Genomic DNA, 27,483 nt, shown 5'->3' with positions numbered 1-27,483 from the left:
AATTTTTAAGATGAGAGATACATGGCTTTACTTATATAATTAACAGTGAGAATACTGTACAGATGCGCATGACCACAATATTTTCTTCAGTATGCAGCTAAATATATGCTACTTACCAAATATTATCATTGTATTTTTTTAAAGGAATCTTCCTTTTTATCTGAGTAATTGTACTTTATGTAAAGGGAATCCAATTTATGTCCCGCAAGAACATTCAGCTACTAGCATCCTCTTCACAAAGCATGTCAATAACTTCTAAGCTATTTGTGAGGTTTAAGGTAAATGATAGCAGTTACTCTAGGTTGGCATTTGCAATCACCATTAGATGTCAGCTTGATTTCTCACTTCAGCAGAAGAGAGCTGTTTAGAAAAATTGTATATGCTCTCTACACAAAACTAATGCAAAACATTTCAGTAACAGACTTATTAGAATGCAATTTTCTTTTAAAATACAGATCACAGAATATCAGGGTTGGAAGGGATCTCAGGATGTCATCTAGTCCCACCCCTTGCTCAAAGCAAGACCAATTCCCAACTAAATCATCCTAGCCAGGGCTTTGTCAAGCCTGACTTTAAAAACTTCTAAAGAAGGAGATTCCACCACCTCCCTAAGTAACCCATTCCAGTGCTTCACCACTCTCCTAGGGAAAAAGTTTTTCCTAATATCCAACCTAAACCGCTCCCACTGCAACTTGAGACCATTACTCCTTGTTCTGTCACCTGGTACCACTGAGAACAGTTTAGATCCATCCTCTTTGGAACCCCCTTTCAGGTAGTTGAAAGCAGCTATCAAATCCCCCCTCATTCTTCTCTTCTGCAGACTAATCCCAGTTCCCTCAGCCTTTCCTCATAAGTCATGTGCTCAAGCCCCCAATCATTTTTGTTGCCCTCTGCTGGACTCTTTCCAATTTTTCCATATCCTTCTTATAGTATGGGGCCCAAAACTAGACACGGTATTCCAGATGAGGCCTCACCAATGCCTAATAGAGGGGAATGATCACGTCACTCATTCTGCTGGCAATGCTCCTACTTATACAGCCCAAAATACCGTTAGCCTTCTGGGCAACAAGAGCACACTGTCGACTCATATCCAGCTTCTCATCCACTGTAAACCTTAGGTCCTTTTCTGCAGAACTGCTGCCTAGCCACTCAGTCCCTAGTCTGTAGCAGTACATGGGATTCTTCCATCCTAAGGACAGGACTCTGCACTTGTCCTTATTGAACCTCATCAGATATAGACTTAATAAAAAACATAACATGTTCAAATTCAAATATCATACTGTCTCAGGCTCCCTGTTGGCCAAATTCTGCCTCTACTAACGTGCCAGGGCTAAAAAGCTGCAGATCTGTCACCATTCTGACGTATATGAGAGTATATGGTATGGGAGAGGCGAGAGACACATTAATGGGACACAAATAGAGACTTAGCATCCTTTTTGCACCACAGGCTACGTCTTCACTACCGGCCATATTGGCGGGTAGCAATCGATTTCTCAGGGATCAATATATCGCGTCTAGATGAGACGCGATATATCGATCCTCGAACGAGCTCCTGTCGACTCCAGAACTCCACCAACGCAAACGGCGGTAGAGTCGTCGACAGGGGGAGCCGCGGACATCGATCCCGTGCTGTGAGGACAGTAGGTAACTCGATCTAAGTTACTTTGACTTCAGCTATGCTATTCACGTAGCTGAAGTTGCGTATCTTAGATCGATTTCCCCCTGCCCCCAGTGTAGACCAGCCCACAGAATAAAGTGCTAGTATATTCCATGATAAACCGTGGAAGAGAGAGATTGCACTTATACAGATTGATGCACATGTTCCTACAGTCCATGGGTTGTAATGACAGATGCAAAGCAGCTATACTGGTGTTCCATACCCTGTTGTCAAATTGGTGGGGAGGAAGGGAAGTTTCTTCTTCCTCCACCACTAACCACTCTACAGGAATTGTGAGCAAAGCTTTGTCCGGGGAACTAGTTTTTGTCCTGTAGCTCTGCCTGGGTAGCATAGTCTACAGGAATATTAATTTGTAGTAATCTTAAGTATAAAGTTAACATTTACCAGTGAGCTACCAATGGTATTTCTCCTTTGCAAAGAAACAAAAATAACCATGGAAACTCTAATGATGTGGTATTGTCACAGGCCCAAGAACTCCTTCCCTCAGGGCATCCCATGGGAAGGCAAATCAGCATTGTATGCTGCTAAGGCAGCTGTAAGCATCCCATGCCAGGGAAAGAATTTGGTTTGGTTGTGGTTACCATTTTCTCTAGTCATATCATACTACTTACCATTATCCTCTATAATCACAATTCATACATTCACCCAATAAACAAAAAGAGTGAGAGTTTGTTTCCCACAGTAGCAGCAGTAGCTTATTCTTCTCTGTAAGCTCTAAATTGGTGTTATATATTGTGTCAGATAAGCTTCATTTAGTTGCTTTGGCTAAATTACTCTAACACATATAAATTATATTTTCAAGCTCATTTTTCCTGCCTGGGAGCAAACCATGCCTATGCAAAGTCAGGCATAGATGGAGACTCCTTTAGATACCTGTAAGTGTAGGCTCTTGGTTAGTCAAAATAATTTATCATAAGGGAATGTAAGCATCTCTTGCTCATCTACCCTGGGTTTTTGAAGACACATCCATAGCACTTCTTTAGCCTATCATCACAGGAAAGGAAATCCAACAGCCCCCAGGCACAGCTGCACAAAGTACTGTCATTATGAGGTCTATTCTGCCGATCTCAACTCATTGATGCCTAGATTTTCAAAAGTTTTGACAAGATTACGGTGCTCAATTTCAGACAGTGGGGCCCTGATTTTTAGGACTGTTGAGGAGTCACAGCTTCAATTGATTTTAAGAGTTCAGTTTGGACACACACACACTGTGGCCTATAACATAAGTGGACTCTTTTGAAAATGTAGGCTTTCGTGTTTTCCCATTTGTATGTGGGATGCTGCACATACAAGTTAGGCACACCTAGGAGTTTTGGTTTACTTAGAGTTTTGGGAGGTGGGGGGTTTAGAAATGAATGCACAGAAATTTTACATTATGTATATAAACCAGAATTCTAACATAACTATAGGTCTCTCAGGGCCTAAAATATATAGTAGCAAATTCATCTGTCTTGCAATTTCCCTGAAGTCAATGGAATTACATCCAGAAAGAATTTTGCTTATTCTCACACACAGGCATAAAGCAAAATATTTATAGCTTTTCAGAAAAATGTACATTGAGAAAAATCAATATAACCATGGAATATAAAAAAACCCCAATCACTTACAAGTTTTAGAATGGCTGCCTACAACCACCAATTAATTCCTCATTATTTACAAGTACTTTTTTAGACAATGTTGACGGAGGAATAGATTGAGATGAAGGACACGTAAAACTTGCTCAACTACACTTTTTGGGCCAGAGTCTGTCCTGCATTTCTGAATGCAAAGCTGCCCTAAAGCTAGTGGAAGATTATCCTTGCCTTGAGGAAATGTAGTGGACAGCTATTGTAGTAGCTCCAGTAACACCCACCTCTCCATACCACAAGTGCCTAGGATTGTCCATGGGAAAGAAGGTGTGACTTTGGCACCCCCATTCCCTGAAAATCCCTGGCTGTCAGAACAGTCCCTTGGGGAGCTTTCAGGCTACTATAAATTGCTTCTTGGAACAATACCAGTGCCCCGTGGCCTCAGGATTTGGACGGTAGTGCAAAACTGGCCCCAAACCACTTTTCTCCTGAACTGGGCACTGTGCACAAACAATGGGACCTGGCTCTTTATTATTACATTTTATGTAGAACCCTACTGTTAACCATGACTTCAACAATACACAGTGAGACAAGCTGACCAGAAATCGTATTACGTGGCTAAAAAAAGAGTTGAGCATATTTGAATAGCACCAGCACTTTTACTCCTACAAAGAAATTGAACATCACACTCTCAAGAGGCAGGCCACTTTGCAAACATATCCTCATATGTGTATACTATGTTGGTGCTCCCAATACTGCTAGAATATTCATGTGGCTGAGGGCTCTAAGTAACCCTGCACTTACTGATATTATGGATAATGTCTCCGTATCAGCCAACCACCTGTCTTAAAAGTGAAAAATCTTTTACTAAAGTAAAACGTTCGGCGGAAGCGCTCCCAGGAGACATTAGAAACATGCAGCTGTGGTGGGTCTTGAACTTTGCATAGTTCTGAGGTCCTTCTGTTGGCTCAACCAGTATACACCTGCCCTTCCCACTACTGCACACTGTGAGGCTAATAACACCCGTTCTCTCGCTGCAGCCAGCCACGTGAATAGACAGAAATGGAAAGGTTCCTCCATAATCTCCAATGCAGCAATTGGGAAACCCAAGGGAGTTCCCTACTCATCACTTGTTAGACGACATACACCTTCTACACCCACATAGTAGCCAGGGATTATGGAGCATCTTTCGGACCCTGCTCAGGAAATAAGAAGGCACATTTCCCTGTTCTACTAAACTTGCTTTCTGCTTCTACCACCCAAGAAGATCTTTCTAATGGCTAGAGGACAGTGGCTTTCAAAGACTCTTTCCTTTCAAATAAAACAAACGAACAAAAAAAACCACACAACCTGCTGGTGGAAAAGGTGGGGAAGCAGTTACTCAGAAGCCCCTAAAGACCCAGCGGAAGGATAGAGGGTATCAATATACCTCATGAGCCTAGCACAAGGGGAAGGCTGCTACTGGAGACAAAAATAAGTTGTGGAATGGGATGGAATGGAGGAAGGTTTCTAGGTGAGAGTGGGAGAGAACAGAGAGGATAGAGAGAGAGAAAAGCTAGAAGGACAAAGGACTATTTCTGTGAACCCAAACATTAGCCCACTTTGGCACAATGCTGCTGAACCTCACATACCCACAAACACAGAAAATCCAAACCAAGCATACATTTAAGATATGCTTAGGGTTTTAGCTGAACAGTTTCAATTGCCCTGTTCAAGGGCCTTCGGCTCTGGAAAAACATCCCTACCACTTGATCTAAAGGAGAATCTCCATTACCCCTTAGTAGTATTCCGTCTTTTATCCTGCATAAATTGCGGCTACGGACAGAGGGAGGACCATATAGTTGAGCAGATCAGACATGCTGTCCAGCAGAGGGCAGTTCTGAATATGCATTTTAACCAATACTCTGCAACAGGCACTTTTTTAAAAAAAGAAAGTAAAAATTAATTAAACTTTCATGAATATAATCAGTTCTGTAAACTAGTTTGCTCTTCCCAACTATACATCTGTATGAAAAACCTGCAAACATTTGTACTCGGAGGTATCTGATTCTTTCCAAAATGATTTGGTTCAGCCCTTCACAGGACAAAAGTCACCCACAGTGGAGCACAAGACAATTCTACTGATTCTAATGAATTCTGTGTGGATGTTAAACAAATGTATTACTCTGTCAAAAATAATTTAAATCAAAAATTAGAAAAGTCACTTTATTCTAGGTAACATTTTACATTTCCATATATGCAATCTTAATTTGAACACTTTCCACTTCACTCTTTATCACTATTATGGAAAAAATTAAAGTTTGTTCCAAGTGCACAAAACTCTAGGCATTATCAAGTTTGATAAACACTGATTAGCACAGGGCATTTGGAAAAAAAGATACTTTTTTTCACTTCTAGGGAAGGACATTGTCAAGGATTTTCTTCCCTAAATTTAAAATCAGAAAACAATGACTGCTACATTTGTCTTAAGCCAATTACCAGACCTAAAGTTTCTTAGTCTAAAATCAGTCAACAAATCAACTAGTATTTTCCACCATCGCACAACAATCCTAGAAACATCAGCATCTGTTAGTCTCTAAAATTATTTCTTGAAAACAAAGTCATAAAAATGATTTTAAAAGGGGGGTTGTAAACACCACTTTTCTTTGGAAATTCAGTGAACTTTATTACTTTTCTCCCAATTCACCATTAAAATATTCTCATATGTTTTCTCCACAGCCACACTTGTTTTCCAGATAGAAGGATTAACATTCAGAACAGAAAAAAAAATGTTTGTAAATGATTAATTGGGAATATACCAAGGAAAAAGTGTTCAAGGGGCTCAGCAGCTTTAGCTGCTACCGTATTTATTTCTGATATCATCTCATCCTTGCTTTGTTTTGTATGGTGTCACCTACTACTGATGGGTATTTTAAACTAGAATCTCTGCCACCCACCCACAAAACACTTTTCAAAACTTAGAAACAATTGCGTAGATTTTTACATTTCATGTGCATCTTTTTCATTGTATTTTGATCCAAGACTGTTCTCTTAAATAGGCGAAACCTGATTATTAATACTGGTGGAATAATATTTATTGCTTTTTAATCATCTTTTTCATGAAAGGTAGGAGACAATGGATGAAAAACAAAACAAACTGATGTATTTTAAATGAAAATGTAGACTAATTTGTAGGCTATAGAACTCGTGCCTATGTTTAATACAAGGAGTGCATGCATATTAGTGAAACAGACTTTAGCATTAACACAATAAATATGTTTTCCCTTAAAGAGGAATCTCTCTCAGCTATTCCTTTCCCCCCAAAAAAAACTAGGAACAAGAAACTATAATGTTCAAACTGCCTTGACATCTGAAAATCTGCACATTTATATGGAATAAATATCCATTGTCTTTCAATGCTAGTGGGCTATAAAGCTCATAAAAGAGTTAAGCATTGAAATATTTAAATAAAACGTAACAAAAACCATGCCACTGGCACCGCAATTTGCAAGCTCCTGTTTCAGTAATAATCCTAAATATTTATAAACACCCCCCCCCATAATTCAGAGATGCATTTTAGTCTATTATTATTGGTTTTATAGGAATTCAATTTCAGTCTGCTAAAGCATGCTGTGATCATGTTCGTGCTGGTCCAAAGTTACATCCTGTTGAGCAGACAGAAATGCTAGCTACTGTGGATTGGCTTTTCCTATTGTATCAGATCAAAACCTTCCTCTTACCTCGACTTCCTTGCTCTTCTCTTTGTTTCTGCCCATTGAACTTCTCCCATTGCTGGCAGTCTCCCGCGCTGGGACTACAGAAATCTGTTGGAGGGGCATTTTGACAGTTCTGCAGGTTGCCAATGCCTGATTGGATGCCTTGTATCTTCACTCCGCCAGAGTAGCCCACCTGTATAATTGTTCATATCCTGGCTTTGCCAAGCTCAGTTTCTAAATAAAAAGGGGAAAATATTATTTGAGACACTGTAGCACAAGCCAGAGTCTTCCATCAAAAAAGTAAAGCAAACCACATTTGGGAAAGAAAAAAAAACTGCACAACGTAATAATCCAGAGAGTTTTGCATTCTCAGACAGACGAGTTACTGCAAGTAATAACTACTCTGCCTTGTCACTGGAGCACCCCTTTCTCCCCCCTAGAGCATTGTGGGAGACAATTCAATTTCTATGCTACTTAATAACTGTCATGGAAACCAAGGAAACCTAGGTCTCACAGGCCCTTATTAGCAACTGCTTCCCTTTAATGGCACAGACTCCCACATTTGCAGCGGCTGCCACTTCTGCTTTTGTTTCCTGGCTGATTCCACAGGAGTCCACTAAGCACCCAGAGACACTGTATCGAGCTGACTAGGTAAATAAGCATAAGTCGAAAGGCTTAGAGTCCTATTTTGGAGCCAAATCTCCTCCTTGAAAAGCAGGGATATCTTGCTGTGTCCTTCATGCGTCCACAATAATCTGCTTAGGTCAAAGGATGTGCCTTGAAGTGAAAAGCAGCAGAGAGTGAATGAGGTGTAAAAAGGAAGGTAAGACCGGGAGCAATTGCAAATGTGCCTTTCAGTGGTTGGTAGTAAGAAGTTAACCCTTTCCCATACCTTTCTTTCTCTGAGACAGCACCAGAAGCCAGCTCAGCAGGATGTCACAGGCACAGAACAGAGTACACATGGCAGTTTTACACTTACACATGCATTCTGAAAGATAATTTGCATGAATTTATTACACCCAATAGCTGCTGCTCCTCTCAGGTTCCAGAAACAAAACCAAGGAAACTGTTTCTTCTCCCCGCTTTAAACTGCAAAACAATAGAAGCAGTCCTCAAGTGTCATATTACACAAAAGGGTATGGAAAGCAAAGCTGTTTTAGAAATTTCTCCCTCTTCAGAGTCCTTTGTTTGATATATCTATTTCTAAAAACATTTTTTTAAACTTCCTAAGGTGTAACAAACAACTGGCCTAGAACAGAGCAAAACATATTCTAAGCAGTGTTTTGATAACATAGTTATGGGTGCAATAGAGAAAAATAAAGACAGAACAAGCACCAAAAAGTCTTTTATGGGCAACTTACACATTACATAATATGTGAACAGGCTGTACCATATACGTTTAAATATATCCTGAAACAGGTAGTTGAGTTTTTACTTATATCAATAAGGCGGCTTATGTATATATATTGGATCCCATTATTTATAATTTTGTGAAGAGATTCTCTTAAACACCTTTTTCTTTATTGTGTCAACTACTATCTCTCACTTTATTTGATTAAATTAGCCTACTGGAAAGTACCCAAAAATAAAAATTAAGGCCTGGTTCACCATTGCATTACTCCAGTTGTGCACCAGTGATTTCAATGGAGTTACACTTGCATAAAACTGGAATAACATGAAGGTGAATGAATCTCTTAGCAGTCCTGTTGGAAGGCATACATATGTGTTACATCCTTTCTGTGGAAGCTGCACAAAATATACTGATATGCAGGGGAGACATATTTACACTAAATACAAATGAAATCTATTCGCACTCCCATATTTCCTTTAATCTTTTGATTCCTTTATTGGATTTTTCACCTATTTACATCCAATTCATATATTTTACATTTTAAAATTAGTTTGAAAAACTTAGAACTCAAAACACATACAACAAAGGGGGATCTTTTCTGAACTTGGAATATAAACTAGAAAAATACTGAGATTTAAGCAAAGCAGAACTAGAAACAGTTTACGAAAACAGTTCTATACATGGATCAAGTACTTTAATGGCATTTCAAGACAAGTAATACTGTATACCATATTGTTGATCTTAGTTTATTCATATTAAGTAATATTGTTGTCTAAGGCTAACGAATCCTAATTAGCTTGTCAAAAGTTTTAAGTCCCTAGACAAACTAACTATCTTCCTGCTCTTAAAATCTCTAGGATTAGGAAGCCCTGAATCTAGGTCTGCTTTGTCATGATAGTCATCCACCTCTTTCTTAATGCAACAGCAGAACTTTATTATTTGTGTGAGAGACTTGAAAGTGAATTTTCCAGTAAAAAGCAGAGTCCACATCTGCTTTGGGGGGGGGGGGGGGCAGAAGCTAACTTCACTTTTGATGCAATACCACTCTAATTCTTCATTTTAAAGAATCTGTATTGAGATTCAAATCAGATTTCTAGGTTAACCAGTAATCCATTTAAGCCCATCCAGATCTCTCTCTGTTAGCCAGAAAAAGAGCTTACAGGATATGACAAGCAGCTCTTGGTAAGCTTGACTTCTTCCCCGCACCTCACCGCAACCTATTTAGTTTATGAACCCCCAGTTTATTCTAAAACACAAAGTCAGATCTAAATTGAGGCAGATGCCTTTTACAGGCACAGGTTAGTTGCTGAATTACTATCCTGTCCTCCTCTTTTTCCTAACATGTCAATGACAGATTTTAGGATGGAATATTTTACCCTTTCAGTGGCTGTCCCATTAATAAGAGGAAGCCTATTGTGACTTCTTTGCCATGTATACTGTTGTGGGGTATAGAGCTGATGTTCTACCCCAAATCACAATTGTTTGGTCTACCTTTGCTTTCTCATTATGTATAGTATTTGTTCACAAATTTGAAAATGTAATATTTTAAAATATATTAAATATTTATTTATAAGAACACCCCATGATCTCTGAACAGCAACATCCTATCAAAACACTTCTTGAAAAGATAATATTGATTTGTATTTATAGCATATTTTAGCCAGAGTGACTCTTGGCCTTCTGAAGTGATTTACAGTCTTACAGATACACCCAAGAACCACTTCACATCTTACTGAAATGCAGTTTCCATCTGGGGTTAGACACTACACAAGAGGAGTGCAGGGTAGGAAATGCAACTATGAGAGAAATATTAGGTAGATGGTATGTAAAGTGTGTGCCAGATTTGGAAACCCTTCCCCGACCTAAATAGACTCTTATGCCATGAACAGGCCCAATGAAATCATTGAGACTTAGGGCAGCCAGATGTCTTATTTTCTACCAGAAAGTCTGGTCGAAAGGAGACCTGAGGGTGTCTGGTCAGATCTACTGACACCTGAAGTCCAGTTACTGCAGGTGGGGGAGGCACAGAGTCATCACCCAGGCCAGCCCTATTCATCCAGGGCCGCCTCCTACTTCCATTGGGCAGCTGCAGCTTCCAGCCCCAGCTCTTCAGGCAAATCCCTCCCAACCCACACAGGGAGGGGGAAAAAGCAGTGAGCAACTGGGGAGGGGGAGAAGAGGAGCAAACAGGGTGGAGCCTCAGGGTGGGAAGCAGCAGGGCAGGAGTGGAGCCTCGGGGAAAGAGGTGGGGCAGGGGTGAGGCCTGGGGTAAGGAGCAGGGCAGGGGTGGGTCCTCAGGCGAAAGGGAAGCTTCCAACACTCCTGCTGCAGTGTCTGGTTGTTAAATATTACAAAGTTGGCAACTCTATTGAGACTACTTATAGAAAAAGATGTTAGGATCATCAGCATCTGTTCCTTAGTTTCCCACATTGGAACTAGGCTAGAAGGTTGGAATTAACACTGCTTTTACAAAAAAAAAATAAATTAAAAAAAAAATCAAACCACCACTTTATGCCATATGTCCAACAGATTCTGGCTGTGTCGTCACCATAACCAGAATCAAAGGGCCATGCTAGTGCAATAGTAATGTAGCTTCCAAAGAAAGTGTGGTTATAATAGGAGAGGGGCATGACTAGGATGCTCTTGCACGGCTCAATCTCCTGCTGTGGTTGCAGCTTTTTGAAACCTTCAGTAGCTGTTTGACCAGCCTTGCACTCAGTATCACAGGAGCAGATAAATACAAAGGGGAAGTTTAAGCCACTTCTTGCAATCCCTCCTTCAACTTGTTCTATGCCAAGTTCAGATGGACCAAAGTATCTTTTTTAGAACTTCCATTTGTCTAATGCTCTCAACAGTATGCTGGGGTATGTACTTGTTAAACTGACCAGTCTTCATTGGACCAAAACCTTGAACACAAAGGAAACCGTAAATCAGAAGAAGTCAGGCCTCAATCCTGGCTCCCCAGAAACCAACACTGTTCACTATTCAGAGGGTCTGCTTTGTTCTTCCGCATACTGAGCCTTGATAGATGAATGCCAAGTCAGGGCTTATGGAGAAGAAGTGTGATTCATATGATTTAGGTTGGATGTGATGGATGCTCCTTTGGCCACTACTTACATTCCCATGCTTGGATCAACCAGAATCTTAGTACATGTAATCTGCATGGGCAGATTTACAGGAACTCTTGGGTGGCCTGAATATTTTTCAGTGTTAATTTACACCTGGTTGGAGAGCACAAAAGAAGGAGCTAGGGTATGTCTATATTACCCACTGGATCGGCAGGCAACGATCAATCCAGCGAGGGTTGATTTATCGCATCTAATCTAGACATGATAAATTGACCCCCAAGCGCTCTCCCGTTGACTCCTGTACTCCACCGCTACGAGAGGTGCAGGCAGAGTCGACAGGGCAGCAGCAGCGAGTAGGTCTAAGTACGTCAACTTCAGCTAAAGTTGCTTAACTTAGATCGATCCCCCTCCCAGAGTAGACCAGGCCCTTGAATTCTAATTATGTTCTCTCACTAGTTCTACGTTATACTGTAAAAACATGATTTTCTTCTCATGCTCCTTTACATCAAGAATAACTTTGGTGAAATAAGAGGAGAATTAGGCCTATTATCTTGCAGAGTGACATTGTGATACTAAATAATATCAGTTAGAATTTACAAAATCTAAACTAATACCCTTTTAAAATTAGTTAAAACACAATTTGCAAGGAAACATTACAACTGTAGTGGATTTACAGATTTGGGGCTAGATGGTCAAGTGGTGAAAATATGCACAGCTCTGATGGAGTCACTGTTGCTACACTGATTTACATCACATAAGAATCTGACTCTTTCTTTTAACAGTAGTTAAATTAATTTATACTCAATAAAATTATCTTTGGGCGGAGGGGGCTGCAGAATGGCCTACACAACACAGAAACCATGTAGTAATTTTTTTTTTTTGTGCTGAAAGTAGCATACTAGTACAGCTTCCACATATGAAGACCTAGACAATTACTGTGTCCCAAGGACATGGACTCTGCACTGAATCTGAAATGTTTTCCAGGAAGTGAACACTGCTGATGAGGCAAGAGTGTGACATGAAAAGGCTGTAGTATAGCTTTATGGCCTGTATTCCTGAGTTGGGAGGAATGAGTTTCATCTCCCCAAAAACTGCACAGCAGAGCTGCATAAATTCTGGCTTTTTTTTTTTTTTTAAGGCAAACTTCACAGGTGCCGAAGAAGTCAGTTTAGACTCTGTGTCAGCACTTCTCTTTATTAACTACCTAAAACTTCTATAATAAACTTAGTAAACACATCTCTGCAAGAGTTGGATAAATGTAGTTCAGATTACGTTTCCAGGGTTTGACTGGAAAACCTGCTGCCAAAATTTTATAGCAAACACCATATGCATTTTGTTCCAGGGAATCTGTGGTTGCTCCATAAATACCCAGGGTCTACTGCAAAATAGAAGAAGAGCTATGCACAAGCTATGCCCATTTTGCTCTCTACTATTTTATCTCCCTTAAATGCTGTTTTTCTATGTGACTTTGGCAACAGCCTTTTTTCACATGGAAAAAAAGTAGTAAAGTCCAAAATTTCACATGAAAGTGCTATACCAACTAGCTTGGGCTTCTTGTGCATGAAGGGGGGGAGGGAGGTTAGTTAGTTACATAGAAAGAGAGTTTGAACTTTTTAATAAAAGTTTGCTCTCTGCAACTAAGGTATTGATTAAATCACAGCAGTACTTCTTTTATAACATCTCCAAATCCATTCCTTTCTCTTCTTCTCTGCCACTAACCCTGGATCCATACCCTAGTCACCTCTTCCTTCAGCTACTTCAGCATCTCCATTGCTGGCCTCCTGGATTCAGACATTGTTTCCTTCAAATCTATTCAGTGTGCTGCAGCTAAAGTAATCTTTTCTCACTGCTTTGTCTAGCACCCCTTAATTCCCCCTTCTCTCCATACTTGATTTCCTGAACTGGTTTTCATTTTCTATAAGCATCAGATTCAAACTCTTTATCCTCATCTTCAGGGCTATGCACAGCAATCTGCCCTTCCCTAAATCTCAATAATTCCTCCTTTGCTGCTTGTACTCTTCATTCTGCCAGTTTACTGTGAATTGGTTACCCCAGATCTTGTCATCTCATAAGTGACTCCAGACCTTTTATTATGCTACTCCCTCTCTATCCTTCTTAACTTCTAATCTTCACCCTGAAGTTTTTTCAAGAGACACTTCTTCCACCTAGCCTTAAACACTGACGTAAAAAAAACCATTTAAAACAAACTAATTAGCATGTATTTAACAAGAAATTGTATAAAAAACAGCATAACTCAAGATCTCTCATGACTAACATTTGTCTTCATAACTTTATTGAATAATATCAATAAGAAAAATAAGGTTTTATCTAAGAATGAGCCGGGCCTTCAAGAAGAGCTCACCTCTGTCTGGTTTTTATCCCAAATCAGGAGATTATGGGCTACAACAAGGCCTGCTGGAATGAGGAAAACAGAAAAATCAAAGATAGACATTATTCCTCAGTAGAGTAAAGGAACCTGGAAAGAGTTGCAGCCTGCTTAGTGGGGCTTTCCCAAGACAAGGTCTGGGCTACAGATCAGCATGGTTCCAGTCTGTAAGGGATCTTAGGAGAGGAGCCTAGGAGAGCGTCTAATGTACAGTACATGTGGCAGAGAGCGACCTAAGAGAAAGGCAGGTAAGCCAGGGTTGGAAACAGCCCAGGGAAAGTGAAGTGGAATACAGAGGCTGGAAGAAATGACTGCTTCCCTGCAAGGAGTAGGACATACCAACTCCAAGGAATGACTGTGACCCAAGCAGGGTAAAGGCTCTTGCAGAATCCTACCATGCAAAAGATTTCCTTCCCCCACGCCCATATTTGGGCTTTCATTTAACCTGAAGGACAGGATTTAGTTTAGCCAGAGGGCTAACCTATCCTATCAACAGAGGCAGAGTGCCCCGAGCAGAGAAAATAGGGTATTACTGTGACTGGACAGTAGGAGAAAAGCATTATCCTCAGAATTTTGTAGGTGGAGTATTTTATTTTCCAAATCAGAACATTCTTTTTGAAGGGTGAGGGAACACTTGTTAAATTTTAAAGCCAACGTTTTAGAAGATGAAGGGACTGACTAATTTTTCCTTTAATATAAAAATACAACACAATATAATTTTCACCTCTCCCTGGTGGGGAAGAAGGAAAGACAAATGCATGGAATTTTTCCCCCAAGAATTTTGGAGAGTCCACCTCTAAAGGGTTTTTGTTTGCTTGCTTAACTATAAGACCTGTGAAATCTTGAGTTATTTAATTTACCAGTGATCTTATTATTAAAACTTCTTTTCAACAGTAGACATTCCAAAATAAGAGTTTTATTTTGCCATTTTTTCCCCAATGCAACTTTGAACACTTCACATATAAACTGGCAGGATTCCGTACAAGCAAATTATAGTACAGGAAATTAGTAAATTCTGCTGTGACTCTGGGATACTCTCAATGCCAACTGGCAGAATGCCCCCCCAACCCCGCCTACTGTAACTCACATCAGGCCTGACACATTCACTTCCCCAGCACACGGTTGTCATAAGATATATATCCAAAGGCATCATGTAAGCTATCATATCTAAACTGATGACACACTGGTCTTAAAAATCATTGTGTGATGTATGTAGTGGTTATGCACGAGTTATAGATGTGTGCTGTTAATATGTTTGGGAGGTCTGTCCTAGACAAAGGAATGTGTATTTACCTGTCTCACTGGATTAGTAACAAGCAGAGGACAGTGAAAATAAATTTATATATAAAGGGTAAACAAAGCCATCAAGGTAAACGAGTGGGAGAGACCATTTAACAATCATGCTGGGGGACAGAATCTGCTCCACAGGAAGCTTTCCTGGCTCTTCAGGCAGAGACAATGCACTTTGAGTAAAATGGTGTTAGCAAAAAAAGACATTTTAGTTACCCATCACTTAGGCGGACATAAATGGACAACATCCTTTGAGCCTATGAAAGTTGGACCTCTTGACCAGAAGGGCAAGAGTTTCTGGAAACATGATGTAAATGAAAAATCTGTTAAGACAAAACTTGCTGAAATTAAATTTTAGTCACGAGAAAGCATTTTTTGATTTGTTTTGTTTGTAACTATATCTGTCTAATTGATTCTTGCTTCCTGTCACTTACATATCTGCTCTTTATCTATCAATTCATTCTTTTTTATTACACAGCCATTTCAGTACTATGCATTAACAGTGGAGAGTGAGTCCTCAGGTAACCCAACAGGTTGGTGTGTACATTGTCTCATTGGAAGTAGCAAACTTAACTTCTGTGAGTGTGCAGTGAGAGGGACTATAAACTGCAAGGAGACCTGTCTGGGGAACTTGGGATTTGGGGTTCCCTGACCATCTTGGCTAAAGCCACTGATGACTTATGCTCCATGAAGTTATCTAATTGCTCTCTGCAAGGACAGATTTGGACTGCCCTGCAAGGCAAAATTTGGACTGGTGAAGTCCTGAAGAGTTTGCTAGCAAGCTGGACAAGCAGTAGCGAAGTTCACTCCTGTTGAGGTGAAGTGGCAACACAGTGGCTCATAGTTTTGGGTGTCCTGGACAAACCTCACATCTACCAAACAGCAGCAATCTATTTCTACAGACCTCTAAGCAGGCTTCCCCAATAGCATAAGGAATACATAAGTGGTGATACAATTCCCTAAGTAATATTTGGTTATCAAAGGCAATTTAAATTTTTTAAAGAACAACTATATGTTTAAGGTAATAAGTGTGTATGTGTGATGTTGTATGATTAAAATATTACCATGTATATCATTGTTGCTACCACTGTTAAAGAATTGCAACAAATCTTGTACAAAGTAGCTCATGTAAGGTGTCATTGGAAAAGTTATGATTTGCTAAGTATGATTATCCTGTTTATATGCAAGTATCATTTTGTATCCGAAGGTATGAACATTGACTATATACCTGTATTTCAAATATGTTTGCTCCTTGGGTATCACCCTCAAGGTAGTCGCATCCAGTACAGCCAGCTCATCGTGAATGGACTATTCAAGTTGATGGCCCATTAAAGGATACTTAGCTCCCACAATGGATATAGAAGAAGCTTGTCTCCCCCCCCCCCCCCCGTAAGCCTCTCTGGGGGACATTTAGGTCATAATATGGGTAATGGCTGCTCCTATGACTTAAAGCATGCAAGGCCATGTGCTTTGCTCATGTGATCCTGGACTCCATCTTGTGCCTGTAATTTTCTGCAAACTAAAACCGAGAGCAATCCCTCCATATGGTAAAAGGTATAAAAAACCCTGGAAGCATCTCCATTTTCCCTCTTTCCTGCTCTAATCTCTGGACTATGGACTTACAATAAAAGGAGCATTCCAACCAATGGACTGAGGACTTTCCAATTTTTTTGGAAGTTACCAGAGACTTTACAAGCCAGCAGTTTATTCCATCACTGCTTTAAACCTGATACAAAAACTTCGAGAGTAGTGTATTTGTTTTCCTTGTTCATTGTAACTTTCTCCTCCTTCTTTTCTCTTATAAATAAACTTTTAGATATTAGATACTAAAGGATTGACAATAGCATGATTATTGGGTAAAATCTGAGTTATATGGTGACCTGGCAGGGTGGATGATATTTTAGGATTAGAAGAACCCTTTGCTTGAGGAAATTGGTTTTAAATTACCGCTCGTCATAAAGTCTAGTATCTTCGTGATGAAACAAGGAGACTGCAGTTCTGACTTATTAACCAATGTGTTTACTTTTGTTAATGGCTTGGTATTTCTTATGAGAGAATAACCACCAGTTTGGGGTAAGTTTGTCCCATTTCTAGCAATGTTTGTCCTGGTATTCTCAGCTGTGACCCCCTGAGGCACAGTGACAGTATGTCAAACAGCAATTTGTATAAAGGTAGTCATTGTACCTCTCCTCTGTTATTAGTGAGTGTATCAAGGCAATATTGATCTTTGCCTGTGATCTGCACAAACAGCAGTTACAAAATTACAAAAGGAGTAAATCATAGTACAACTAGAAATAATGCCAGCTACAGCAGAAGAGTTACAGAGGTTTCCCAGCTTGTTACACATCCATTTTAATAAAAAATGTGTGCACTAAACCACTGGTAAGACAGCCTAGGACATTGCCCACAGGATCACATATAAACCAATAATATTGTATAAGAAAACAAGCTCTGTCAATAGGAGTGGCAGCAGATTTAGAAAGAATTCACAGCCAGGTTCTCAAAAAAATGAATCCTATCCATAGTTAATATTGCTTGGTTCTAAATAATAAAACTTGCCCGACTGAGACCACAACTGATTATATCAGATATATAAGTTAAAATAATGAGAATCAAAGCAAAATAGAATTTTTGCCACCAGCATATGATTTTTGTATATAAAGGGAAAAAGAGAACACAACTCTTATTCAGCTATATAAAACAAAAAGGAGAAAGGAGGAGAACAACAGAGAAACATACAGGGGGCCCGGAATCTTAGTGGGTTTATACTCCAGAGCACGAGTTATCTGCTCCTCTCACATTTACGCAGCATGTGTGGAGAAGCAAGTCTGCATTTTGGTCACTGCAGGAGCTGTTGAACTGTACACTCATACTAGATTATGGGCCCCTTCATAAAACATTGCTACTTAAAGCAGCTGAAGCTTCAAATCCCTCAAGCTGAATATACCATTAGCAGTTATTTATTGGCAGACAACAGAAGGGTCTGAAGGGTCTGGTCCACAGTCTTTGTGGCCCTTCCCTTTGCAGAATTCTCAAGCCCTTGACCATATACACAAGTCCCACTCTTCTAAACTGGCCTAAAGAGATTGTCCTATACAGGTTCTTGTACCATTCTCATCAACATGGTATTTCAGTGTCTTCCAATAAGGCATTAACCATCATGACTAACATCTGTCATAGGTGGTTTATTCCCTCTCTTATTCTCTTTATGGGGATAATTGTGTATCCAGTGTACATTGTGTTTAGTTTGGGTTTTTAAAACATCTTTACGGCTACTATCCACATAATTCTCTTGCACACTGTCATTGCTGCCACCAAATGACATCACAGATTGGTGTGGTCCAAGCATATGTTTCCAACATCAGGTCAGCTAAATTTTACTTGTGTTGATTATTCACTTCCACTAAGCATGAGAACAGTGTTGGGGGTTTAAAAATTGTAAATCTGGGAACAGGGACAGGATATAGTGATGTTCCTGCCCTATGTCACTGACGCACAGGTTACTCTTCAATGTTCAGTGCTTGCTGCATGCAGTTGACAGTGCCATCTCATCATCTGCCTTCTTGTACTAGCCATTAATGAAGGAAAGATTTTTCTCCAGCAGAGAAATGAGCAATATCACTTCACAACATTATTGTTCAACAGCTTTATGACATCAAAGGGCTTTAAGATGCTTTAAGACACATGCATGCCATACCTTAGGCCCCAGGCAGGCTGATCTCACTGGGTCTGAGTGCAGTGTTACTATATATTGCAGTAAAAATGTTGTATTACTGTATATTGTTCATATTATGGGCAGGATGGAATTCAATCCCATCACCAGCTCCTGCATTTTTTTGCAGCTTTCCCCCTCCACACACCTTAAGAATGGCCATATTGTATCAGACCAATAGTCCATCTAGCCCAGTCTTCTGACAGTGGCCAGTGCCAGATGCTTCAAAGGGAACAAACAGAACAGGGCAATTATTGAATGATCCATCCCCTGATATCCGGTCCAGCTTCAGTCAGAGGCTTAAGGACATCATAACATGGGGTTGTATCCCTGACCATCTTGGCTAAAGTCAGACGGACCTATCCTCTATGAACTGATCTAATTCTTTTTTGACCCAAGTATCAGAGGGGTAGCCATGTTAGTCTGGATCTATAAAAGCAGCAAAGAATCCTGTGGCACCTTATAGACTAACAGACGTTTTGGAGCATGAGCTTTCGTGGGTGAATACCCACTTCGTCGGATGCATGTAGTGGAAATTTCCAGGGGCAGGTATATATATGCAAGCAAGAAGCAAGCTAGAGATAATGAGGTCAGTTCAATCAGGGAGGATGAGGCCCTGTTCTAGCAGTTGAGATGTGAAAACCAAGGGAGGAGAAACGGTCTTTCACAGTCTTTGTTGAATCCTGAGCTGATGGGGTCAAATTTGCAGATACTCCTAAAGTTTTTTTGCTGCAGGATGGCCACCATAAGGTCTGCTATTGTGTGGCCAAGGAGATTGAAGTGTTCTCCTACAGGTTTTTGTATATTGCCATTCCTAATATCTGATTTTTGTCCATTTATCCTTTTCCACAGAGACTGTCCAGTTTGGCCGATGTACATAGCAGAGGGGCATTGCTGGCATACGATGGCGTATATTACATTGCTGGATGGGCAGGTGAATGAACCGGTGATGGTGTGGCTGATCTGGTTAGGTCCTGTGATGGTGTTGCTGGTGTAGATATGTGGGCAGAGTTGGCATCGAGGTTTGTTGCATGGATTGGTTCCTGAGCTAGAGTTCCTGTGGTGCGGTGTGCCGTTACTGGTGAGAATATGCGTCAGGTTGGCAGGTTGTCTGTGGGCAAGGACTGGCCTGACACCCAGCAATGCCCCTCTGCTATGTACATCGGCCAAACTGGACAGTTTATGGAAAAGGATAAATGGACACAAATCAGATATTAGGAATGCCAATATACAAAAACCTGTAGGAGAACACTTCAACCTCTCTGGCCACACAATAGCAGACCTTAAGGTGGCCATCCTGCAGCAAAAAAACTTCAGGACCAGTGTCATAAACAGATAGTTAAGAGTTAATAGAATAGGAGTACTTCATGTCTCTTTTGACTGTAAAGGGTTAACAAGTTCAGTGAGCCTGGCTGTCACCTGACCAGAGGACCAATCAGGGGACAGGATACTTTCAAATCTTGAGAGAGGGAAGTTTGTTTGTGTGCTGTTAGTATTTGGTGTTTGTTCTCTCTGGGTTCTGAGAGTGACCAGACGTGCAAACAGGTTTCTCTCCAATCTCCCAGATACAAGTACTTATAGATTCAAAATAGTAAGTACTAGGTGATAAGGCATGTTAGGCTTATGTTTGTTTTCTTTATTTGTAAATATGTATTTGGCTGGAAGGAGTGCAAATGTGTATTTGGCTGGAAGGATTTTCATTTGTACTTGTATACTTAGGCTGGGAGGGTATTCCCAGTGTCTATAGCTGAAAGACCCTGTAACATATTCCATCTTAAATTTACAAAGATAATTTTTACTGTTTTTTCTTTCTTTAATTAAAAGCTTTTCTTGTTTAAGAACCTGTTTGTTTTTTTATTCTGGTGAGACCCCAGGGGACTGGGTCTGGATTCACCAGAGAATTGGTGGGGAGAAAGGAGGGAAGGGGGAGAGAGAGGTTAATTTTCTCTCTGTGTTAGGATTACTTTCTCTCTCAGGGAGAGTCTGGGAGGGGGGAAGAGAGAAGGAGGGGGGAAGGTGGATTTTCCTCTCTGTTTTGAGATTCAAGGAGTTTGAATTACAGTGATCTTCCAGGGTAACCCAGGGAGGGGAAGCCTGGGAGAGGCAACGGTGAGGGAAAGGGTTTACTTTCCTTGTGTTAAGATCCAGAGGGTCTGGGTCTTGGGGATCCCCGGGCAAGGTTTTTAGGGGGACCAGAATGTACCAGGCACTGGAATTCCTGGTTGGTGGCAGCGCTACAAGTACTAAGCTGGTAATTGAGCTTAGAGGAATTCATGCTGGTACCCCATCTTTTGGACGCTAAGGTTCAGAGTGGGGAATTATACCATGACAACCAGACTTCGCAGAGTAACTGCTGAGCTTCAGTTCATCTGCAAATTTGACATCATCAGCTCAGGATTCAACAAAGACTGTGAAAGACAGTTTCTCCTCCCTTGGTTTTCACACCTCAACTGCTAGAACAGGGCCTCATCCTCCCTGATTGAACTAACCTCGTTATCTCTAGCTTGCTTCTTGCTTGCATATATATACCTGCCCCTGGACATTTCCACTACATGCATCCAACGAAGTGGGTATTCACCCACAAAAGCTCATGCTCCAAAACGTCTGTTAGTCTATAAGGTGCCACAGGATTCTTTGCTGCTTTTTTGACCCAGTTATACTTCTGACCTTCCTAATATCCCTGGCAATGACTGTGCATTGTGTAAAGAAATACTTCCTTTTGTTTGTTTTAAACCTGCTGCCTTAAACTCCAAAAGGTGGTGAAGTGCTGAGTAAGTCAGCCGAAGTGTCTGTGGCACAGAGACAGCTCTTTGAAGGTATGTGGATTTGCTGCCTTGTCTTTCACTGAAAGCGTGGACACAAATGAGGAAATCAACTGACAGGGCTGGCCTTACCATGAGGGGAACTGAGGCAGCTGTTCAGCTGTCAGACTGGGGGGGGGCATTAGGACCCAGAGTGTAGAAAATTGTGTCTGCTGCTGGTCCATATGTATTCTCTCTGCTCTAGATGCACTGAGATGGTGGAGTGCTGTGCTGGACGAAGGCGGGCACAAGAGACATAACAGGCAGGCAAGAGAAAAGGTGAGAGGGGATAACAGAAAGCAGCAGGAGCTGCAGGGAGAGAGAGAGGAGGTTGAGCCTCTTATGTATTTCTCTAGCACCTCCAGGAGCCTGGACTAATTAACAGCAGCTTCTCAGGGAGCTTCCTGTTTCCTGCTGCTTCCATGAACCCACTTGAGGAGAACAGGAAGTCAACTGAAGTAGTAGGAGCCAGTTAGGCCCTTAAGACCCTGATATCTTCCCTTACTCAGGCCCTGCTACTAGCCTGCTTATTTGTCCCCTTCAACTGAGTGTTGAGAGCCACTATAGCTGGCACAGAACAGCAGTCATGCGTGAAAGAAGAAAATGCCCCTCTGGGGCAGCATTCAGAAAAAGAAAGCAAGCAAAGGAAGCTTGTCTATCTAAGCAGGAAGGAGCTCTCCTGAGATTCATAGTCACAAATGTTCACAGTGAGCCTTCCGGCCCCAGTGAGGATGTGAGTGGTGAGGAGATGCCTGATCTTCCAGTTGTCAGATTGCAGGTGACCTGGCAGCTACTGCAGCATCCATATCTCCATCTCAAATGGATGTAACCATGCACATTCCTGAAGAAAAAAGTGTAGATCAGAGAAGAGTGTGGTGGAGGCACAAGAAAGAACTGCTGCTGTGTTTAGTTCCTTAAGTCTAGATGATCCAGGACTGTGGACCCACTTGAGCAGTAGCCTGAGGGATTTCCTTGTACTGGATGGGCCACAGAAGTGAAAAACTTCATGTTCCCCCAAAGACAATGAAAATAGACACATCCATCCAACACATTACTGGTGTGAAATCCCCAGTGGTGACAAAATGGAGAGGCCATGACTTATGTACTCAAAAACCCAGAATACTGCATACTGTTTTTGTTGCAAACTCTTCCAGTCTAATATTCCAGCCACATTGGGTTCTACTGGAACAAAGGACTGGAAAAATCTGACTAGAAATCTGGCATACCATGAGAAGGCAGCAAATCACCAGAGAGCATTCCATGGGGTGTCAAGAGCTTGAGATGAGACTAAAGGTTAAAGGCCACCATAGATGATGAGCATCAAGAGAAGATTGCATCAGAGTCTCTTTACTGGCAAAATGTTCTGAAAAGGCTCATTGCCATTGTGAGAATGCTTGCTACCAAAACCTAGCACTGCGTGGCACTTCAGATCAGCTGTATGTGCCAAACAATGGAAACTTCCTTAAAATTGTGGAGCTGATGGCTGAATTTGATGCAGTACTCCCGGAGCATCTAAGAAGAAAGTCACCACCCAAGAAATGTACATGCGCCACTACCTTGGGAAAACAATTCAAAATGAGATCACACAGTTATTGGCAACAAAAGTCAAATAGAAGATTGTGGCAGATCTGAAGTCGGCAAGATATTACTCTGTGTGACAAAGTTCCTCCTTTACCTTGGTGGGTCCTGCGCTTATTGGTGGATTTGCTCACCTCAGTGATCTTTCCCTCTGGTGGAACCCACAGTCTGGGGCAACTCCTCCTGTGTCTGATCAGGAGTTGCGAGGTTTGGGGGGAACCCAGACTCGCCCTCTACTCCGGGTTCCAGCCCAAGGCCCTGGGGATTGCAGCTATCTATAGTGCCTCCTGTAACAGCTGCATGACAGCTACAACTCCCTGGGCTACTTCCCTATAGCCTCCTCCAAACACCTTGTTTATCCTCACCACATGACCTTCATCTTGGTGTCTGATAATGCTTGATTGTCTGATAATTCCTCAATCCTCCAGTAGCACACCCTCTCAGTCTCAGCTCCTTGTGCCTCTTGCTCCCAGCTCTTCACCTGCGCTTACTCTCCTCTGACTCCTCCCCACCTGACTGGAGTGAGCTCTTTTTTAAACCCAGGTGCCCTGATTGGCTGCAGGTGTTCTAATCAATGTAGCTATCTCCACTGCCTTCTAGAAAGATCTTAATTGGCCCAGGTGCCTTGATTAACCTGGAGCAACTGCCATTTGGTTACCATGGTACTAGAGATTTGTTTAGCCTGGGGCTAACATACCTGTTCCTCAGTACTTTACTGTAGCCATCTGGCCTTGCCCCATCACATCTGTTACTCTGGACTGCACACCTGACATCAGTCATATGGAACAAACAACTTTAGTGGTGCGTTTTGTAATAACAACAACAGAATCTAGTGAAAATGTCCCTGCAATGGTGACTGTCAGAGAGCATTTTCTAGAATTTATTGACATTGATGATACTACAGGAGCTGGTATGACAAATGTGCTTCTTAAAAAGTTCAAAAATATAGGAATTGCGATAGCTGACATGAGAGGTCAGGGCTACGATAATGGTGCTAACATGAGAGGAAGGAACAGAGGAGTGCAGACACGGATCCAAGAGTTAAACCCTCGAGCTTTTTTTGTCCCATGCAGTTCTCATTCACTGAATTTGGTGGTCAGTGATGCAATATCAGCTTCTAGTGAGACTGCTGAAGTTTTTAATGTATTTCAAAGCATCTATATATTTTTCTCTGCATCAACTCATTGATGGCAAATTTTGAAGCAACATCTGGGAACATCCTCTCACACTGAAACCACTGAGTGCCACATTATGGGAAAGTTGAGTGGAGGCGATAAACCTATCAAACACCAAATTGGGAAGATAGATGATGCCATAGTTGCCATTATGGAGGATAATGCTATGACAAACTGTCCGTGGCAGAACAGTGGCAGAGGGAAATGGAATCACCAGAAACATACATAACTTCACATTCTGTGTGGCTTAGTATTGTGGCATGACATACTCTTTGAAATAAATGTTGTAAGCAAGAGACTCCAGGGTGTTGACCTTGACATATCTGGAGCAATGGAACAACTGGACAAAGCAAACTCATACCTACAGTCTTTCCTTTCAGATGGGGGATTTCAAAACGTTCTGAAGAGCGCACAAAAGTTGGCAGAGGAACTTCACACTGAAGCTATTTTCCCACCCATTCAAGAATACAAGAGTCACCGAAGACGACAACATTTTGGTTATGAGGCACGGGATAATCCCATAAGAGACCCCAAACAACAATTCAAAGTTGAATTCTTTAACCAGGGGAGCAGTGTAGGCAAAAGACATATCTGGCTTCAAGACTAAGCATTTTAAGTTTATGGAAGGGATGGTATGACAGGATAGCCTAATTTTGGCAATTAATTGATCTTTGACTATTAGCAGTAAATATTCCCAATGGCCTGTGATGGGACACTAGATGGGGTGTGATCCGAGTTACTGCAGAGAATTCTATCCTGGCTGTCTGGCTGGTAAGTCCTGCCTACATGCTCAGGGTTTAGCTGATGGCCATATTTGGGCTTGGGAAGGAATTTTCTTTTGGGGCAGATAGGCAGAGGTTCGGGGTGAGGGGGAGGTTTCGACTTCCTCTGCAGTGTGGAGCACAGGTCACTTGCTGGAGGATTCTCTGTACCTTGAAATCTTTAAACAATGATTTGAGGACTTCAGTAGCTCAGACATAGGTCGGGGGGTTGTTATACGAGTGGGTGGGTGAGATTCTGTGGCCTGCGCTGTGCAGGAGGTCAGACTAGATGATCATAATGGTCCCTTCTGACCTTAAAGTCTATGAGGTGCTAAATTGTTCAGTACAGTCAGTTGAAGAACATTTCATGCAGCTCAAGGAACACAGCAGTATATTTGGGATGTTGTATGATATTCCAAAACTCCTCACTATACCTGAAGAAGACCTACACCAGCAGTGCAGGGCACTAGAGACAGTGTTGACACATGATGACATGCGCATTATTGATGTGAGTGATTTAGGTGATGAACTGAAAGCCCTTTCAAAATACATTTCAGCAGGATCAACTTCAAAGGCTGTTCTGGAATATATGTGCACAAATAATATGGCCACCCTCTTTCCAAATGCTTTTGTTGCTCTGCACATACTTCTAACACTTCCTGTAACAGTTGCTAGTGGAGAACACAGCTTCTCCAAGCTGAAGTTAATAAAAACATGTCTACGCTCCACAATGACACAGGAGAGGCTGGTTGGCCCTGCAGCCATCTCAATAGAGCACGAGCTGGCCCAGACTGTGGACCTTCAGCAGGAAGCAGTTCAAATCTTTGCAACCAAGAAGGCACGGAAAGCATCACTTTGATTATTCAAACAGATAAAAATGCCAGTGTTTACTATGCAGACAAGAAAAGTTACATTTGCTTTTCAGGTATCTGAAAGTTAAGTATTACTTAAAATTTCTGAACAAGGCATTTTAAATTGTTAGTTCTCCTTTATTGGGGTAGGTAGCAGCGCAGTACCATGAGAGGAAGAAGGCAGAATTGAGACCTTTCAAAGTTTTGGCCCAAGTGAGGGGCCATGGGGGCATCATTTGAGCTCCCTGCCTCAGGTGCCAAAATGTTGTGGCCGGCCATCAACTGAGATGAATGTCTCTGGAAAATTTTTTCCTCTGTTGTGCATAATGTATTGTACATTACTACACGTCAATTCAGCATCAGCATTACTAGCTTATTTACAATTCTTTCCCTCTTCAACAGACTAAAAAGGAAATCAGTGCAGCTACAGAGAAGAATAATGCACTTGCCACTTGTGAGGTCTGTGCCTATATATACTGCATACCTGCAACGTCTAACTCTCTATCTCCACTGTGACATGGAAGTGGTAAGTCAAAAAAGCAAGTTTGAAAATATGGAAACAAGTTGTGCAAGTAAAACCCGAAGACATTTGCATGATATGATGGCCCATTACATTACCAACGTTAAGTACCATACAGTGCAAAACTGTATCTCAACAGGAAGTGTTACAGCAAGCAAAAGAGTGGATTGATGCAGGACAAAAATCTCCCTAGTGTAATTTTCAGCAATGAAACAATAAAACTTCCATGACACATCATGTCCTTCAGTCAGCTTGGACATCACACTACAAAGTCACTGGCACAACTTACATTAGAACTTCCCTGTACTACATATCATTTAATGCAGGTCTGCAAGTGCAGGATGATGGTTTAACCTGTACCTCACAATGTCTAGGCTGACTCCCTTTTTCTATATTTCAGCCATTGTGAAAAGAAGTATTTTGAACAAATTATAGACTCGTCTGGTGCTTTATATACAAAGAAAAGTCAAACTGGCAGCCATTGTTTACTCTACACCATGGCAGACTGGAGTGGCAAAGAACTGTAGAAAAAGGAGCAAAGAAGGGCCTCCAAGCCAGACAGTAGTGGTTGTGTTTCTCCACTATCATTGCTGTGGCCTGGGTGGATGGGGTGCTGGGTGCATGCTCCAGCAATTGGAAATGGCGCTGCTGCATTTCAACTTGGTTTTTTTCTGGCAGACTCAACTGCCTCAATGCTTGGCACTGCTCTCCTGCCAAATGCTCTCTCTCAGATCATAATGAGTATCACAGGATTATAAATTCAAACATCAGAGCCAACAGAGGACATCCTGAGATTGCCTCAACTCCTGTGCCTTTTCTAGCAGTGGGTGCGATGGGCTGCCCCGCTTTAATGTGCTACCTGATGTACTGGGATACCACTGAGGCCACCTGTTCTGCCAGCCTGGGTCCCTTTACCCTATCTTGCTGAGCCAAGCTCTTAAGCCTTCTCTAGCAAACAGAGGCAGGGCCACACCCAGCTGCAAAAAGAGACAGACACTGAGATCAGCTCTGGAAAGATTCAGCTTAAGGGACTTGCCCTACCACTCAGG

General features: G+C 41.5%; 1 protein-coding gene across 3 annotated transcripts in view; it reads right to left on the bottom strand.

Moving 5' to 3' along the window:
* The window catches only part of MARCHF1 (membrane associated ring-CH-type finger 1), a 335,941-nt gene that overhangs the window by 266,184 nt on the left and 42,274 nt on the right, over window positions 1–27,483 (bottom strand). For 2 of the 3 annotated variants that reach the window (XM_030563272.1, XM_030563271.1), the window contains exon 2: window positions 6,966–7,175. In XM_030563272.1, coding sequence (XP_030419132.1) covers window positions 6,966–7,064 — 99 coding nt within the window. In that variant the 5' untranslated portion in view covers window positions 7,065–7,175. Of the gene's footprint in view, window positions 1–6,965; window positions 7,176–27,483 lie in introns of those variants that run through there. The other variant, XM_030563270.1, reaches the window with a different exon arrangement.

The sequence above is a fragment of the Gopherus evgoodei genome, chromosome 5 (genome assembly GCF_007399415.2).
Source record: "Gopherus evgoodei ecotype Sinaloan lineage chromosome 5, rGopEvg1_v1.p, whole genome shotgun sequence".
Taxonomy (NCBI): domain Eukaryota; kingdom Metazoa; phylum Chordata; order Testudines; family Testudinidae; genus Gopherus; species Gopherus evgoodei.
Note: the sequence above shows the minus strand (reverse complement) of the source record. Positions and strands in the feature narration are given on the sequence as shown.